The sequence below is a fragment of the Phyllobates terribilis genome, unplaced genomic scaffold, assembly GCF_046119375.1.
Source record: "Phyllobates terribilis strain yellow unplaced genomic scaffold, ASM4611937v1 Scaffold_7__3_contigs__length_470593459, whole genome shotgun sequence".
Taxonomy (NCBI): Eukaryota; Metazoa; Chordata; class Amphibia; order Anura; family Dendrobatidae; genus Phyllobates; species Phyllobates terribilis.
The window spans coordinates 426,106,884-426,126,656 of record NW_027362767.1 but is presented as its reverse complement, the minus strand read 5'-3'; the positions used below and the strand labels follow the sequence as shown (position 1 = coordinate 426,126,656).

Here is a 19,773-nt window from a genome sequence, read left to right as displayed (position 1 = left end):
TTTTACATTTAGAAACAGACATTACGGTTCAACTCCCTTTATGGGACACACTTTTCTTTTCACTAGGCATTATAGAAAACTTTTTCAATACTTCCGGAACTCTTTTGACATTTCACACTATAGAAAACATTCACATCAATATCTAGCAGCATATAAAAACTTTTCATATATAAAACATTTTTAATTAAAGCACATTCTTGGGTTCTTGGCTGCGGTGCAACTTGCAACCAGGTGCTCTTCCTTTTTAAAGGTGCAACAGTCCAGTAAATCTTGAGGTAGACGTTGCGGTTTTTGTATAAAACCAGTAGGGGGCGCTTTAGGAAGCGCAACTATATACAAGGGGTTGACCGCTCTCAGTCCTCGGCCAGTTTTGGGAAGGGAATGGCTGCTCACAGTCCTCAGCCTGTTAGGGGTAGAGGGACACACAGGTAACAGTTCAATATTTGTCCCAACGGGGACCACACTTTCAAGACGGGAACAGTCCCAAAAACGATTCGGATGTCCTGATTGGTAACTATGTACACAGGTACTTTGCTACTTACTAGTAGCGGTGTCCTCCATAGGCTCCTTCTTCCTCCTCATATGGCTCTTCAGACCCGTCCGGGTCCTCTTGGCTCTCCTCATAGCCGCGGTATTGTAGCTCCTCCTCGGTGAGCCGATGGACATGTAGGGCGTATGGTCCTTTTGCACCTACGTGGCGGGTGAAGGTGACCACATCACCAGGGTACAGGTCACGGCCACGATGCCCCTCAGGTAGATGACTTTCGACGTCCCTGCGGGTCACAAAGACGTCGCCTGCTGTTTCTGGGCCCCTGATGAAGCCCCAGCCGTTCTCCATGTGGAACTTGACTATGGTCCCGGTGATTCGGGGACCACGGGCAGCTTTGGGGTCTTGGCGGGCCTTACGTTTTTGTTCAGCACTCTGGGCTTGGAGCCGTTCCTCCCTGACGCGTCTCTCTCGTCGCTCCCGCTCAAAGGTCGCCAGTTGCTGATGACAGGCCTCCAGACGTCGGACCGCGTCTGCCCGAGTCTCTTGGGAGAACCCCATCAAGTTCTCACCGGTGGGGTCCCACGCAAATTGGATGTCCTCCAGTGGGGGTAGGGGGACCTCCACGGGTTCTGGAGCCGGTAACAGAGGCTCGCGCGGGGGCTGGGTCTTCCATGGCTGATTGCTGATGACTTCGGCCGGCCACTCCAGGGGCAGTCCATCCGGACCGGTATGATGGGCAATCAAGTCCACACCCAGTCGTGGTATGGTAGAGGGACTTGATCTGGGGGCAGCGCCCGGGGGCACTCGGCCTTGCGACCAGGCCAGGGGTCTCTCGGTCGCGCTAGGTGGTAGTCCCGTCCGGGACAGGGGCGCAGGCTCAGCGATGGCACCCGGGTCATCCAGGCCTTGTGACCGGGCCAATGACGCTTCTCGTTTTACGGCGCCCGGGGTCAAGGGGCGTGGCGACGGGCGGGGCGTGGCCGCGGCACTCACCGCTTGAGGCCTAGCTGGAAGTAGTGGCGGCGCGGTGAGTGGGGCTTCGGGTGCCGCGACTGGGGGCTGGGGCAGGCTTGCGGTTGCTGGGCTTGGGGTGGTGAGGTCCCCTTCACTTGCCTCAGTCCTCGCGGCTCCCTCCGCGGCGTCGCCTCCGGTCCTCTCTCCTCTTGCGCCGTCCTCCGAGGCAGGCAAACCGCGGGGTGCGGCTGAAGTCTGTCGCTGGTGGGTCTCGGCCTGCCGGGCCAGTTCTTTTCTCCACTCTGTGAGTGCATCTTGCTGCGCCCGGACCATCCTCCGCTCCAGGTCCTCCAGTGCAGCTTGCGCACGCTCCGGATCTCTGGGGAGCTGCGCCAGGACTTCTGCTAGGCTGCAGAGCGGTTCGGCCTGCAGCAGGCTTCGGGCCAGGAGACTGGTGCTGCTCAGGGCGTCCATTCCCGGGTGCGGTCTGTCTGGACTGATCCAGACCACCCCCTGCCCTGCAGTTTTCTTCTCTTCCCACCCCCATTGGGGGCGGCCCCGGGGCAACTTGGTGACAATCACTTTCAGGGGCAGCCCCCCCATGTGGATAGACATCTCCACTGCTGCATTCATGGCTGGTGGGGGCGGGCTCCTTCTTTGGCGCCATTCTGGGATCTGGCCCACGATGGGAGGTGGCTTGCTGCTGTCTTTTGGTGCACACATAATGGCGTCCGCTCTGCCAGGGCGGGAAAGACGGATGAAGATGGCGGGAAACGGTCCAAGATGGCTCCGGATGGCGGGAAACGACTCCGGACGGCGGGAAACTTCTTTTTAAGGTACATGTGTAATTCTCTTCAGGCACGCAATACCCGTTTGTGGCGGGTTGGTCACGATCCTGCCGACTACGCCAAAGCTGACTCGCCCCCTGGGCCGTGGGGCACGCGGATCCGGGCGATAGGGGAACGACGGGGGTAGTAGTAGTGGCGGCCCGGTCCCGCGGCTCAGGGCGGCCAGACCAATGGTAGTCTGCTACGTGCTTCAGATAATGTCCGACTACGCCACCCGTGGATTGCGGTTATTAGGAACCGCTGCTGCAAGGCAGTCCGCTGGGGCTGATGATGGGTGCAGCTGAGGTGATGTGACTCCCCACGGGAAGAGTGCAGCCCCAGGGCAGTGTAGTGGATGGTGGGAGTGATGGTAGTGCGAGTCCCGGTGCTGATAGTGCTGGAGGCGCGAAGGAGCACACAGACAACAAGTTACAGTCCAGGGTCTTTACTCACAGTTCGTTTGTTCCGGGTCACTTCTGTCAGCAGTGACCGCCCGAGCCGTGCTGCGTCCACCAGGTGAGGGGCTCGGTCAACTCCCAGGCAGCTCAGGAGCATGGCACAGGACCCCCTTTTATCCTTTCTCTGGCCTGCCTCACCAGTGACCCACTTTTGTCCAGCTGCCGCGGACCTGTGCGGTTAAACGTGGGCCCCGTCCTCCGCTGTCCTATATGGTGCCTTCCTAGCAGGTTTGATGAGGTGTCGCACCAATAGATGATCACGACGACTGGTCTTTGGCTGAGGGTTGTTTCTCCTCCACCAACTTGGGATCCGGTACCCTTAATCTGCCTGACCCTGCACCCTGGATTCTCGTGGGTTCTTAGGGTCCCTTCCACCTTCTTGTTCCTGAGCCCTTCTGTTTCTCTGTCTCTCCTTCTTTGCAGTTCCTGTTCTGTCCCTTTCTGTTCCTTTCTCTTGGAGCTGAGATGAGCCAGAATCTCAGCTCCCCTTCACCTCCTCCTCGGCCTCTCACTAGGCCCTCCTGGAGTAGAGCTCCTACAGAGCCTCTACTCCCTGTCTTCTCCTCTGGCTGAACGAACCTAGATCTAAGATGGTGCCCACCTTTTATACCTCCTTCTAGCCATGAGCCCAGGTGACCAGCAACCAATGGGCTCCTATCTACACTCAGGAACCAACCCCTATCTGCCCCTACAGCACTGGGTGTTCCACCCCTCCCTCCCCACTCCAGCAGGGACATGGTCGGTCGTGCCTGCACTTCTGTCTAGTGGGAGCACCGTTGAGCTGTCCCTGAGAAATGGGGTGTGTGTGCTGCATGCAGCTAACTGAGCCCTGGTCCATTCTCCATCCTTACCCGGGAGTGGAATATCACACCTCTGGTCTGAGGTGCAATACCCCTGTAGCGGCCGAACCCTCGGGGCGCTACATATGCTTTCTGCGGTGAGCTTGTACAGCTCCTCTGCCCCCAATGCTACTCACTTTCGACTCGCCTTTGGCCATACTCGGACCCTCACTAGGCCATGCACACTAGCGGCAGCTTGCCGCGCTTCACCGATCTTATGGCGCCGTCACACCTTGAGCTCTAACTGAGCTACAACTGCGTCTGGACTGGGCTCCACTGCAGGCTGACCTCTCTGTAGACTCCAGACTAGACTGAGCTCGACTCTGTATTCAGGTCTGTACTTGCTGAACTCTCCAGAGGAACTGCTGAATCCCCTGTCTTACTGGCTCCACCTTCCCTATTTATATCCCTAACGGGCTCCCTTTAGTGGTCTGAGGTGGAAGGTGGAGGTGTGTGTGTGCTGTGGGGGCCTCTTGTGGAGGAATCCTTTAATGCACCCCTCTAGGATCTGTGGCTCCAAGCACAGCTGGGCGCCACAATAGTTTTTGGGGTTGATGTCAGCTGGCATCAAGCCCAGAGGATAGTAATGGAGAGATGTCTATCAGACACCCCCATTACTAAACCCATATTTAAAAACACACAGGAAAAAAAATGATTATTTGAATAAAGACTCCCCCAAACATTTCCCAGTTTATCCATTTATTATTAAAAAATAATCCCAGCGGCTTTGACGTAATCCATTGTGGTTCCCATGATGTACAGCAATTCTCTCATGCAACCTATGGAGCACTGCTCTGTGAACGATGCTTCATAGGTTACCCGCGGTCATCTCTCACAAGTGACCTATGGACCCCATGTCAATTATTTTTTTTGAGTCCCCATCCTCCCCTTCATTTTTAATACCGAACAAAGGTAAAGCAGACAGCTGGGGGCAGATCTTAATAGGCAGGGAAGGTCCATGGATATTATGGTTTTCGGCCCTTCCCAGCATACTATCACCAGCTCACAGCTGTCTTCTTTACCTTGGCTAGTTCTTAACCCATTTAAAGCCCATGATGTACTAATACGCGTCTGTGCCCTGGGACTTAAGGGCCTGACCCGTATTAGTATGTCATCGCGATCGCGTGCGCACACAGGCTGTGCGGGCGCGATCGCCGCCGGGTGTCAGTTGATTGTCGCAGCTGACACCCGATACTATGCGCAGGGAGCGGTCCCGCACCGCTCCCAGCACATTAACCCCCGCAATGCTGCAATCGAAGTCGATCGCAGCATTGCGGTGGCTAGGGGAGGTGATCGCAATACTCACCTCCTCTTCCGGTCTCCAGCGTTGTCTGCCGCAGCTTCCCGGGTGTTTCCATGATGACCATATGTCGTCATGACAACATCCGGGTCACCAGACAGCAGGAAGATTTTTTTGGTCATGCGCAGAACATATCCAAACAATCTTCTCACTGTGCAGCGCTGACTGCATGCATAGCACAGGGATGGTGCTCCATCCCTATGCTATGCAGGTGATCAGAATAAAAAAAGTGAAAGTCCCAGAGTGGGACAAAGTAAAAAAGTAAAAAAAACTCTCAAAGTGAAAAAAAAATAAAAAAAAAAATTGTAAAAATATTAAAAAAAATAAAAATAAAAATAATCCACCAAAAATAAAAATATAATGTACCCATCAATAAATATTATTATTGTAAAAAAAAAAGCAAAAAAACAATAAAAGTACACATATTTGGTATCGCTGCGTCCGGAACAACCTGACCTATAAAATTGTCCTACTAGTTAACCCCTTAAGTCAACACGGTAAAAAATAAAAAACAAAGCAAAAAACAATGCTTTATCATCACACCGCCAAACAAAAAATGGAATAACACGCGATCAAAAAGACGAATATAAATAAAAATGATACCGCTGAAAACATCTTGTCCCGCAAAAAACAAGCCACCATACAGCTCCATCATCCGAAAAATCAAAAAGTTATAGCTCTCAGAATATAGCAATGCAAAAAAATAATTGTTTCTATAAAATAGCTTTTATTGTGTAAAAGCGCCAAAACATAGAAAAACGATATAAATGTGGTACCGCTGTAAACGTACTGACCCAAAGAATAAAGCTGCCTTATCAATTTTACCACACGCAGATTAGAATAAAAAAAAAATTAAAAAAACAATTCCTGAATTGTTGGTTTTTGTTTATTCTGCCTCCCAAAAGCTGGAATAGAAAGCGATCAAAAAATGTCATGTGCCTGAAAATGGCACCAATAAAAATGTCAACTCATCCCGCAAAAAACAAGCCGTCACATGACTCTGTCTGGCAAAATATGGAAAAATTATAGCTCTCAAAATATGGCAATGCAAAAACTAGATTTTACAAAATGTGTCTTTTAGTGTGTGACAGCTGTCAATCATAAAAACCCCATATGATTCTGGTATCTCTGTAGTCGCACCGACCCGAAGAATAAGGTCGTCTAATCACTTATACCGCACGAGGAACGGCGTCAAAAATAAACGCTAAGGCTGGGGTTGGGGTTGTGCTAATGTTAAGGTTGGGCTAGGGTAGGGTTAGGGTTGGGGTTAGGGGTTTTTTTTCTTCAAAAGTTAAAAAAAAAAAAAAAAATGACGATATGGCGACTAGTGTTGAACTCAAGTGCTCGCTACTTGAGTTTGCATCGGGTGCTCGGGTATGCATTGAGTGTTGCGGGTGCTCGAGTCTCCGCCCCATATGCTTTGCAGCCAAAAAAAACTCGTGGGGATTGCCTGCCATGCACGAGCGATCCCCGCATGTTTTTTTTGGGGTGTCTAATAACCGTGAAACATGCGGGAGGGGACTCGAGCATTTCACTTGAGCACCCATGATACATGGTGCATACCTGAGTACCCAATGCAAACTCAAGTAGCGAGCACTTGCGCTCAAGACTAATGACAACTTATTCAATATGATGACCTAATGTTATCAAATTCTGTGTCGTACCTCTGGGTTCCAAATGTTCACTATACCCCTTGATAAAATCCTTGAGGGGTGTAGTTTCCAAAATGGGGTCACTTGTGGGGGGCGTCCACTATTTAGGCTCATCAGGGGCTCTCCAAACGCGACATGGCGTCCGCTCTCGATTCCAGCCGATTTTGCGTTCAAAAAGTCACACAGTGCTTCTTCCCTTCTGAACTCTGCCGTGCGCCCAAACATTGTATTTTCCCCACATATGGGGTATTGGCGTACTCAGGAGACATTGCACAAAAGTTTTGGGGGTCCATTTTCTCCTCTTAACCTTGTGAAAATAAAAAAAATTGGGGCTAAAACAGCATTTTTGTGGAAAAAGTTTGATTTTTTTTTTTTATTTTCACGGCTCCATGTTATAAACTTCTGTAAAGGACTTGGGAGTTCAAGGTGCTCACCACACATCTAGATAAGTTCCCTGAGGGGTCTAGTTTCCAAAATGGTGTCACTTGTTTCCACTGTTTAGGCACATCAGGGGCACATCCGCTAATTATTCAAGCAAATTTTGCAACCAAAAAGTCAAATGGCGCTCCTTCCCTTCCGAACCCTGCCGTGCGCCCAAACAATGTTTTTTCCTCACATATGGGGTATCTGCTTACTCAGGAGAAATTGCAGAACAAACTGCATGGTGCAATTTCTCCTGTTACCCTTATGAAAATGCAAAAGTGGAGGCTGAAAAACATTTTTGTGGGAAAAATGTGAAAATTTTATTTTTACGGCTCAGTGTTATAAACTTCTGTGAAGCACCTGGGGGTTCAAGGTGCTCACCACACATCTAGATAAGCTCCCTGAGGGGTCTAGTTTCCAAAATGGTGTCACTTGTGGGGGGTTTCCACTGTTTAGGCACATCAGGGGCTCCCCAAATGCAACATGGCGTCCGCTAATTATTCAACCAAATTTTACATTCAAAAAGTCAAATGGCGCTCCTTCCCTTCCGAACCCTGCCCTGCGCCCACACAGTGTTTTTTCCTCACATATAGGGTATCTGCTTACTCAGGAGAAATTGCACAACAAATTTTGGGGTTAATTTTTTCCTGTTACCCCTGCGAAAATAAAAAAAAATTGGGTCTAAAGTAACATTTTTGTGAAAAAAGTTAAATGTTAATTTTTTTCTTCCACATTCCAAAAATTCCTGTGAAGCACCTGAAGGGTTAATAAAGTTCTTGAATCTGCTTTTGAGCATCTTGAGGGGTGCAGTTTTTAGAATGGTGTCACTTTTGGATATTTTCTGTCATAAAGACCCCTCAAAGTGACTTTAAATATGATGTGGTCCCTAAAAAAATGGTTTTGTAAATTTTGTTGGAAAAATGAGAAATCGCTGGTCAACTTTTAACCCTTATAGCTCCCCAATAAAAAAAAAAAAATTGGTTCCAAAATTGTGCTGATGTAAAGTAAACATGTGGGAAATGTTATTTATTAACTATTTTGTGTGACATATCTCTCTGATTTAAGGGCATAAAAATTAAAATTTTGAAAATTGCAAAATTTTCAAAATTTTCGCCAAATTTCCGTTTTTTTTTTTCACAAATAAACGCAAGTGATATCGAAGAAATTTTACCACAATCATGAAGTACAATATGTCACGAAAAAACAAACTCAGAATCAGGGGGATCCGTTGAAGCGTTCCAGAGTAATTACCTCATAAAGTGACAGTGGTCAGAATTGTAAAAATTGGCCTGGTCATTAACGTGCAAACCACCTTGGGTTGTAAAGGGGTTAAAAATAGGGGTGACCCCACGTCATTTTTTAATCATTTATTTTACACTGTCCCTATGCTAGTCAGAGCACAGTGGTGACGCCACCCGTGATCCGGCATTTAAACAGGCCGGGTCACTTGTTGCGTCGGCCAATCACTGCCATACCAATACTTTGCATGGCTGTGATGGCTCTGAAAGTGCCCACAGGCTAAAAGCTTGTTGATTGGCCGAGCTGCAGGCTTTCAACAAACTTTATTCGGCACCGAACCAGAACATTAAAACGGACTTCCGGGAAAGTCTGTGTACGGAGTTCGGTACCTGACACCTAGGTACGAATCCCGAACTTTACAGTTTGGGTTTGCTCACCCTGCTTTCTACAGCTTATAGTGATGCAAGAATTGGGGATAGAGTCATGAATCATATCTGCTGTTTTCGGTAGTCAAGGAAAGCAGGTGGCCATAATGGCCGCCATGTTGGATTTCCATATAGTTTCTTCATCTATAGTTATTATCAACTGTGGATTTTTCCGTAGATATGGGAGCACTCTATCTGCCCAACAAATTGACCTTTTGGAGGTTTGACACCTTCGACATTGTAAGATATGGCAGGTTGTAAACATCTTGTAGAAAAGTGAATTACGGGAAGTGATCCCCGGATGAAGCGCTCGTTTGGGACCATCGGAGGAGCGATATTTCTGCCCTTCTGTACTTGAGCTAAGAGCTTCCTATGTTTCCACTCATAGATGCACACTAATATTTCCCGAGCCCCCCACCCCCTCCTGCCGCTCGGTTCTCAGGCTCTCCCTATTGTCTGCAGTCAGGAAGTTACCAGGGTGCAGTTTGTCCTATAATGATATAGATGGGGGGGCACTTTCCTGCGTCTGACCTCACTCATTCTCTTATTGTGTGATGGGGAAGGAGTTGTGTGGAGCGGGGAGACTTTTTGGGATGCCCACGAGCTGGTGAGAGCCTTCCTGCCTTGGGATATATGTCCAGCTGTGATGGGCAGCCTTTGGATGATTTTGGCTTGGTCTTCTCTGACTATCTGTAAAGGTAAGCCGGGCAAAAAATGTGGCAGAAGTATTAGTCACCCCATCGCTGAGGAAGACCACTTGTATGGGCCTCATTCTAGAGATATGGGATAGGGGCTGTAATAGCAGAATGGAGGATTGTCGGAGACGGTCAGGACAGGAATAGCAGAACGTGAATGTTGTCAGGAAGAGATGACGAGCAAATGTTGAGAATTGGGCAGATAGGACAAGGAATACGCGATCGCCCAAATACCAGGTCTGTAGTCAGAGGTGATCCTGAGGTGAGGACATCAGCACAGGGCCACCTACGAGGACTTCTCGTCCTTTATTATTAAAGACTCTGTAGTTATTACTTTGATGCTGTAGATATATGCACAGTACCACTCTTCACATTTTCGGCAGCTATTTGTTCAGGTTTTTTTACTCTTACCTGATATCCGCCCAGTGCACTGCCTGCGTCACTGCACAGTACCACTTCTCTAATTTGCACCTGATTTCTGGTAGCTGTCCAGTGCACCACCTGTGTTATTTTACAGTACCACCTCTGTTACTCTGCGTCACTGCACAGTACCACTAGTCTTACTGTGCACCTGGTATGGTATCTGCATCACTGCACAGTACCACTAGTCTTACTGTGCACCTGCTATGGTATCTGCATCACTGCACAGTACCACTAGTCTTACTGTGCACATGGTATGGTGTCTGCATCACTGCACAGTACCACTAGTCTTACTGTGCACCTGGTATGGTATCTACATCACTGCAAAGTACCACTAGTCTTACTGTGCACCTGGTATGGTATCTGCATCACTGCACAGTACCACTAGTCTTACTGTGCACCTGGTATGGTATCTGCATCACTGCACCGTGTCGCTTTTCTTGCTGTGTATCAGGTGTCTTTTATCTTTCTCGTTGCACGGGACCTTTTCTCTTACTATACTATTGATATCTGTCACTGCACAGGATCAATTCTACTGTACTCCGGGCAGGGCACCTTCTACTATATACCCAATATCACTGCGCAGGGCACCTTCTACTATACACCCGATATCACTGCGCAGGGCACCTTCTACTAGACACCTGATAGCACCGCGCGGGGCACCTTCCGCTATACACCCGATAGCACCGCGCGGGGCACCTTCCGCTATACACCCGATAGCACCGCGCGGGGCGCCTTCCGCTATACACCCGATAGCACCGCGCGGGGCGCCTTCTGCTATACACCCGATAGCACCGCGCGGGGCGCCTTCTGCTATACACCCGATCGCACCGCGCGGGGTGCCTTCCGCTATACACCCGATCGCACCGCGCGGGGTGCCTTCCGCTATACACCCGATAGCACCGCGCGGGGTGCCTTCCGCTATACACCCGATAGCACCGCGCGGGGCGCCTTCCGCTATACACCCGATAGCACCGCGCGGGGCGCCTTCCGCTATACACCCGATAGCACCGCGCGGGGTGCCTTCCGCTATACACCCGATAGCACCGCGCGGGGCGCCTTCCGCTATACACCCGATAGCACCGCGCGGGGCGCCTTCCGCTATACACCCGATAGCACCGCGCGGGGTGCCTTCCGCTATACACCCGATAGCACCGCGTGGAGCGCCTTCCGCTATGTCTCTTGGTTTACGCACAGGTGCACTATGTGTTGTAGTCACACAGACCTCGGGGCGGATATGTAGCTACTGGATAAATGTGTTTGGTGTACAGAGGAATGGACAGGACAGAGCAGGATGCAGTTGCAGAACATCGCGCCTGTCCTGAAATAGCACAGTGCAGAGCGGTAATAAATCAAGAGGAAGAGACGATGGGAGGAAATCATCACACAGAAGGCGAAAACACCAATACAGACTTTCCAAGAAAAAGATGGAGATCTGTCAACTGCAAACTACAGCTCCTTCCTTTTTTATATAACTGGGTGTGACGGGCGGTCACCCAACTCCACCAGTGTCCTGAGCGGCTCGTCTGCTGGGTCATTGAGCAAAACGGTGCATTTATATGTGGCGTCACATTCACCATCACATAATATTCACAGGCTGCAGTATATTGCTCCAGATACCTGTACACCCTGCAGTATATTGCTCCAGCTACCTGTACACCCTGCAATATATTACTCCAGATACCTGTACACCCTGCAGTCTATTGCTCCAGATACCTGTACACCCTGCAGTATATTGCTCCTGATGCCTGTACGCCCTGCGGTATATTGCTCCAGATACCTGTACACCCTGCGGTATATTGCTCCAGATACCTGTACACCCTGCAGTATATTGCTCCAGATACCTGTACACCCTGCAGTATATTGTTCCAGATACCTGTACACCCTGCAATATATTGCTCCAGATACCTGTACACCCTGCAATATATTGCTCCAGATACCTGTACACCCTGCAATATATTGCTCCAGATACCTGTACACCCTGCAGTATATTGCTCCATGTACCTGTACACCCTGCAGTATATTGCTCCATGTACCTGTACACCCTGCAGTATATTGCTCCAGATACCTGCACACCCTGCAGTATATTGCTCCAGATACCTGTACACCCGGCAGTATATTGCTCCATGTACCTGTACACCCGGCAGTATATTGCTCCATGTACCTGTACACCCGGCAGTATATTGCTCCATGTACCTGTACACCCTGCAGTATATTGCTCCATGTACCTGTACACCCTGCAGTATATTGCTCCAGATACCTGTACACACTGCAGTATATTGCTCCAGATACCTGTACACCCTGCAGTATATTGCTCCATGTACCTGTACACCCTGCAGTATATTGTTCCATGTACCTGTACACCCTGCAGTATATTGCTCCAGACACCTGTACACCCTGCAGTATATTGTTCCATGTACCTGTACACCCTGCAGTATATTGCTCCAGATACCGGGACACCCTGCAGTATATTGCTCCATGTACCTGTACACCCTGCAGTATATTGCTCCAGATACCTGTACACCCTGCAGTATATTGCTCCATGTACCTGTACACCCTGCAGTATATTGCTCCAGATACCTGTAAAACCTGCAGTATATTGCTCTAGATACCTGTACGCTCTGCAGTATATTGATTCAGATACCTGTACACCCTGCAGTATATTGCTCCAGATACCTGTAAAACCTGCAGTCTATTGCTCCAGATACCTGTACGCTCTGCAGTATATTGATTCAGATACCTGTACACCCTGCAGTATATTGCTCCAGATACCTGTACGCTCTGCAGTATATTGATTCAGATACCTGTACACCCTGCAGTATATTGCTCTCACTGAATTAGAATATCACCAAAAAGTTAATTTATTTCAGTTCTTCAATACAAAAAGTGAAACTCATCTATTATATAGTCATTACACACAGAGGGATCTATTATATAGAGTCATTACACACAGAATGATCTATTATATAGAGTCATTACACACAGAGGGATCTATTATATAGAGTCATTACACACAGAGGGATCTATTATATAGAGTCATTACACACAGAGGGATCTATTATATAGAGTCATTACACACAGAGGGATCTATTATATATAGTCATTACACACAGAGGGATCTATTTCAAGTGTTTATTTCTGTTAATGTTGATGATTATGGCTTACAGCCAATGAAGACACAAATGTCATTATCTCAGTAAATTAGAATACTTTATAACAACAGCTTGAAAAATGAAAATCCAAAATGTTGTCCTACTGAAATGTATGTTCAGTAAATGCCCTCAATACTTGGTCGGGCTCCTTTTGCATCAATTACTGCATCAATGCGGCAATGTGGCATGGAGGCGATCAGCCTGTGGCACTGCTGAGGGGTTATGGAAGCCCAGGTGGCTTTGATAGAAGCCTTCAGCTCGTCTGCATTGTTGGGTCTGGTGTCTCTCATCTTCCTCCTGACAATACCCCATAGATTCTCTATAATAGATTCTCTATGGGGTTAAGGTCAGGTGAGTTTGCTGCCAATCAAGCACAGTGATACTGTTGTGTGTAAACCAGGTATTGGTACTTTTGGCAGTGTGGACAGGGGCCAAGTCCTGCTGGAGAATGACATTTCCATCTCCAAAAAGCATGTCGGCAGAGGGAAGCATGAAGTGCTCTACAATGTCCTGGTAGACGGCTGCGCTGACTTTGGTCTTGATAAAACACAGTGGACCTACACCAGCAGATGACATGGCCCCCCAAACCATCACTGATTGTGGAGACTTCACACTAGACCTCAAGCAGCTTGGATTGTGATTGTGGCCTTGTTATGATCTGCAACATGAACTAAGGAAAGATAGGGGAAGGCTGTCCCTACTGTGGCGCCCCTAGGGTTCGGTCGCCACAGAGGTATTGCATCTCACCCAGAGGTGTGGTATCTCACTCTCAGGTAAGGAAGGAGTATGGCTCAGGACCCTAACACTCCATCCACTACACCACATTTTGGGGGACAGGGCGACAATGCTCCTACGGGAGAGCACAACTGTCCCTGATCCCTGGCTGGAGTGGGGAGGAACCACCTAGAGAGGGGGAACTAGGTAGTGGATGGGTGGAGGACGTAGATCCTGGGAGCACTGGAGTAGGAGGTATAAAAGTAAGGAACCATTTTGGTTCAGTGGTTAGTGAGTAGTGGTGAGGAGAGGTGACAGGAGCAGAGGCTCTGTATGGGCTCTGCTCCAGAGGCGGGCCTAGTCAGGAGGCCTGAGCCTGAAAGGAGTGAAGAGAGGAAAGGGGAGCAGGAAGGCTCCAAGACAAGAACCGAGGGGACCCTAGGGGTACGGGCCGTGCAGCTGCCACCCGTGCGCCCGCCTCTGCCAGTAGGTAGGGGGGTCAGGCCAGAAGAAGGGAACCGGATCCCTCAACCAGCAGAGACTACACGGCTCAACTGGGAACCGGAGGCTGCAGCACTTCAAGTACAGCAAGCCGTCCACACCAGCCACCAGGAAGGTAGCCACATAGGGCCAGGGGACGGAACACACGTCGCCTGCCAAGGCCCGAGGACACTGGACAGAGGTGCCGCTAGGTGTGAGGTACAAGGAGAGAGGCCAGAGAGGACACACTGAAGGGGGTCCTGCTAAATGCTCCAGAGATACCTGACCGTCGACCGAGCCCCTTACTGCGTGAGCACAGGACACCGTGGTCTCTTACACTGGCCCTGTAAATGGAACTGCTTAATCGTGAGTAAAAGATCTGGGACTGCTTCATCTGGACTCTGTGATTCTTCTTACACCGCGACACCTTGCACTATCACCACCATCATCCACTCACGCTGCCCTGAAGCTACACTCTTGCTGTGGGGAGTTACACTACCTTGCTGCACATATCATCAGCTTCAGTGGACTGCCCCGCAGCGGCGGTTACCAATGACCGCAATCCACAGGTGGCGTAGTCGGACTATTTAAATCAGATACACTCATACTACCCTGGTTTGACCGCCCTGGATCACGGAACGGGTCGCCGCCACGTTGACTACTACCCCCAGCGTCTACAAGGCCCGGCTCCGGGTGCCCCCCACGGCCCAGGGGGTGCGTCACTACAATAAGACTAAGCTGAATCCCTACGATGCAGCGGGCTGCCTGTTCCTGGCGAACAGACCCACCTTAGTCCTCAGCTAGTCTGAACGGAGACCTATAATATTAGGGAAGGGGTCAAAATGGGACACCTCCTAAACAGAGAAGTAGTTGCAGAATACAAAAATACAAACTGACAAAAAGGTACTAAAGGTCCCAGAAGGACCAAGCGAGCTGCCAGATAGGCACAGAAGCACCTGGCTAGAAAAGCAGTCAAAAACTGAAGTCCAGCACAGCCAAAAGGTGGGAGCTGGAATATAAAGGCAAATGGTCACATGACCGCAAAACACAGGAAGGAAAAAAAAACAAACAGGAGGGTTCTAACAGTACCCCCTCTTTTATGAGGATCCTCCTGATCTTCCAGGCCCAGGCCTATCCGGAAACCTCCTGTGGAAAGCTCTGACAAGTCTAGGAACAGAGACATCATCCGCCTTTACCCAGGAGTTGTCTTCGCGACTGAAACCCTTCCAAGCAACGAGATACTGTAATCTCCCTCTATGCCATCTCGAATTCAAGATACGAGAAAATTCATATTCGCCGTCTTCCACCACAGGAGGAACTGTGACAGTGGCGTCCCTATCTGATACATCAGCCTTTTTCAACAAGGAAACATGAAACACAGGATTAATCTTCCAGGAAGTAGGGACATCCAACCTAACAGCAGACAGGTTAACAACCTGAAGCACTTTAAATGGACCCACAAACTTAGGACCCAATTTTTTAGAGGGAATCCTCAACCGCAGGTTCTTTGAGGACAACCAAACCATGTCACCCACAGTAAACAAAACCTCCTTACGTTTTCTGTCAAAATACTTTTTGGACTTCTTGTTAGCCTCTTGAAGGTTGGAACGTACATTAGTCCAAACTCTCTCCAAATCACCGGAAAAATTCTCCTCCTCCAGCACCGTCGACCCCAATTTGGAGAACGAACCAAAAGACGGATGTCTCCCAGTACAACAAAAAAAAGAACACCCAGCGGAGGAGGATGTATGATTATTAAGAGCAAATTCTGCGAGAGGCAGAAACTCAGACCACACCTCTTGATTGTCCGCCACAAAACAACGCAAAAACTGTTCCCACATTCTGGTTCTTTCTTTCAGTCTGTCCATTAGACTCAGGATGATACCCAGACGAAAATGACAAATGGACTCCCAACCTGTCACAAAAAGCACGCCAAAAGCGAGCCACAAACTGAGGTCCTCTATCAGAAACAATATCCGTGGGAACGCCATGGAGCTTGACAATCTCCTTAACAAACGCCTTAGCGAGTGTCTTGGCGCAGGGCAACTTAATGAATGGAACCAAATGACACATCTTACTAAAACGGTCCACGACCACCCAGATGACAGTAAAACCCTCGGACACTGGAAGATTAGTAATAAAATCCATTGTGAGATGCGTCCAAGGCGCACTAGGAACCTCCAGAGGGCAAAGCAACCCCGCAGCAGGAGTATGTGAAGCCTTTGACCTAGCACACACAGTACACTGACGCACCCACTTGATGACTTCCTTCTGCCATCCAGGCCACCAAAAACTGCGACTGATAAGTCTCTTAGTCTCAGAAATTCCTAGATGACCTGCCAACCGAGACTCATGACATTCCACAAACAAATCTCTCCTAAAGGTTCCAGGCACAAACAACCTCCCATGGGGAGTGTTAGATGGGGCATCATCTTGAGCTTTCAGAATCCCATCTTCCAAAACGGAGTCCAATGCTGCCACCACAACTACTTTCTGTAAAATGCTCTCCTCCTCCTCGGCACCAACCGTAGGAGAGAAGCTGCGAGATAAAGCATCGGCTTTAACATTCTTAGTACCAGGGATATAAATAACAGAAAAATGAAACCGAGAAAAAAAAAGTGCCCACCTAGCTTGACGGGCATTCAAGCGCTTGGAGGCATCCAGATAGATCAAATTCTTATGATCTGTGAAAACCTGAATAGGAAATCTAGCACCTTCCAAAAAATGACGCCAATGTTCAAACGCGAGTTTAACAGCCAGCAACTCCCGATTTCCAACATCATAATTCAGTTCAGTTTCCGAAAATTTTTTCGAAAAAAAAAAAAAAAAGCACAAGGATGTACTCCTCCCTTGTTCTCCTGAGACAAAACTGCTCCGACCACCACCGATGAAGCATCGACCTCGACCAAAAAAGGCTTGGTCTCATCAGGCTGTATAAGGATAGGGGCAGAACTGAACCTCTCCTTGAGATACACAAATGCTTCAATGGCCTCAGTAGTCCACTGGGCCGTATTCGCACCTTTCCTGGTGAGATCGGTCAGAGGTTTAACAATTATAGAAAAATTCTTAATGAATTTCCTGTAATAATTGGCGAAACCCAAAAATCTCTGTATAGATTTCAAACCAATAGGCCTAGGCCATTCCTGCACAGCCTGCACCTTCACCGGGTCCATCTCAAAGCCCTTGCTGGAGATAATGTAACCCAAAAAACTAATTTTCTGCACAGCGAACTCACATTTCTCCAACTTAGCAAAGAGTGAATTATCACTCAATAACTGCAAAACTTCACGTACACTCTGCCAATGGAACTCTAGATCTGGTGAATAAATCAAAATGTCATCCAAATACACAACCACATTCTTACCAATCAAAAGTTTCAGGATGTCATTAATAAGGTTCTGAAAAAATGCAGATGCATTGGTAAGACCAATTCATCACCCTCCTTCATTCGTAACAAATTGTATGCCCCCCGGAGATCAATTTTAGAGAACCACTTGGCCCCCACTAACTGGTTAAACAAGTCAGGAATTAACCGCAATGGGTAGGAATTGCGTACGGTAATCTTATTAATTTCACGAAAATCCAGACATGGACGTAAACCCCCGTCCTTTTTTTTAACAAGGAAAAATCCAACGGCCACAGGTGACTTAGAAGGTCTAATGTGACCAGCAGCCAGGCTAGTCTGTATGTACTCCTCTAAGGCCTTTCTTGCAGGGATAGTCAGATTAAATAAGCGACTCTTGGGACGAGTAGCTCCCGGAATAAACTCAATGGCGCAATCATAATCCCTATGAGGAGGAAAAATTGCGACTCCTCCTCTGAAAAAAACTTCCAAAAATCCTGAATAGGTACCGGTAATTCCCCTTTTTCCGCAGCCGCAATGCGACCATTACAACATTTATCATAGCACTTCGGACTCCAAGACTTAATCACATTAGTAGACCAGTCCAACAAAGGATTGTGCAGTTTTAACCAAGACAATCCTAGAATAACTGGAGAGGGAAAATCATCTAATACAACCAAGTCCAAAATTTCTTGGTGAACTCCATTGATAGTGAGGGGAAATGCAGCAACCTTGTGAGTAATACATTTCAAAGGAGTGTTATCAATTGCAACCACAGAAATAGGTGATGACAAAGGTTTGGATTCCAATTTAAGGTTTTCCAAAAACCCTTTATCAATCACATTAAGTGTTGAACCACAATCCACAAATACCTGAAATTCAATCAAATCTTCCTGCAGAGTAGTGCTCCCTGAAAGAAACACTCCTGAAGAGCGTAAACACGCTATACGGGCGTAACTGACCTTTTTTTTTTTTCTTTACTTAAACGAAGCTCACAGTTCTTAATCAAATGGTCAGCTTTACCACAATAAAGACACAATCCCTCGGCAAACCTCCGGTCTCTTTCCTGAGAGCGGAGTGACATCGCCCCAACCTCCATCGGTTCTCCGCCGTCCGAGCAGACCCTCTGGGGACTAGGACCTGACGTTACAGGAGTTTTTACATCCTTCACCCTGGACCTCAGTCTCCTGTCCACACGTATAGCTAATTGCATGGCATCCTGCAAGGTCTCAGGTGCAGGGAATGCAATTAGCAGATCCTTAACCCTTTCACTTAGACCAGCAAGAAATAAACATTTAAGCGCTGCAACATTCCATTTAACTTCTGAGGACCACCTTCTGAAGTGTGTGCAAAAATTTTCAACATCACCTGACCCCTGATTCAAACGCCTCAGTTCTGTCTCAGCAGATGAGATTCGATCAGGATCATCATATAATAGCCCCATAGCAGAAAAAAATTCTTCTACCGACCTAAAACACGGATCATTCGGTTGGAGAGAAAAGGCCCACCCCTGTGGTTCCTTGCGCAAAAGTGACATAATAAAACCAATGCGCTGTCATTCATTCCCAGAGGATCTTGGTCTCAAACGAAAATATAACAAACAAGCATTTTTAAAGGAAAAAAAATCTTGCTGTTCACCATAAAAAACATCAGGCAGTCCTTCCTTGGGTTCCACAAAATATGCTCCAGAACTGCTACTCACGTGTTGCTGGAGCTCGGACACCTCCAGAGACCATCCCTGCAGGCGTTGAGCCAATTCTTGGACAGAAACCATACTGATCCCCGGATTTCTTTCCTTTTTGTTTTTTTGGGCTGGACTTACTGTTATGATCTGCAACATGAACTAAGGAAAGATAGGGGAAGGCTGTCCCTACAATAAGACTAAGCTGAATCCCTACGATGTAGCGGGCTACTTGTTCCTAGCTAAGAGACCCGCCTTAGTCCTCAGCTCGTCTGAACGGAGACCTATAGCATTAGGGAGGGGTCCCTAAAAGAACTAAGGACTGGAACAAAAATGGGACACCTCCTAAACAGAGAACTAGTTGCAGAACACAAAAATACAAACTGGCAAAAAGGTACTAAAGGTCCCAGAAGGACCAAGCAAGCTGCCAGATAGGCACAGAAGCACCTGGCTAGAGAAGCAGTCAAAAACTGAAGTCCAGCACAGCCAAAAGGGCAGAGCTAGAATATAAAGGCATATGGTCACATGACCGCAAAACACAGGAAGGAAAAAAAAACAAACAGGAGGGTTCTAACAGTACCCCCTCTTTTATGAGGATCCTCCTGATCTTCCAGGCCCAGGCCTATCCGGAAACCTCCTGTGGAAAGCTCTGACAAGTCTAGGAACAGAGACATCATCCGC

At 48.3% G+C, this 19,773-nt stretch overlaps 1 protein-coding gene across 2 annotated transcripts in view; it reads left to right on the top strand.

Annotated features, from left to right (window-relative positions):
* Window positions 1–9,137: 9,137 nt before the first annotated feature.
* Window positions 9,138–19,773, top strand: part of NOTCH4 (notch receptor 4) — a 107,700-nt gene continuing 97,064 nt past the window's right edge. The window contains exon 1 of one of the 2 annotated variants that reach the window (XM_073641888.1): window positions 9,138–9,305. In XM_073641888.1, coding sequence (XP_073497989.1) covers window positions 9,254–9,305 — 52 coding nt within the window. In that variant the 5' untranslated portion in view covers window positions 9,138–9,253. The remainder of the gene's footprint in view (window positions 9,306–19,773) is intronic. The other variant, XM_073641889.1, reaches the window with a different exon arrangement.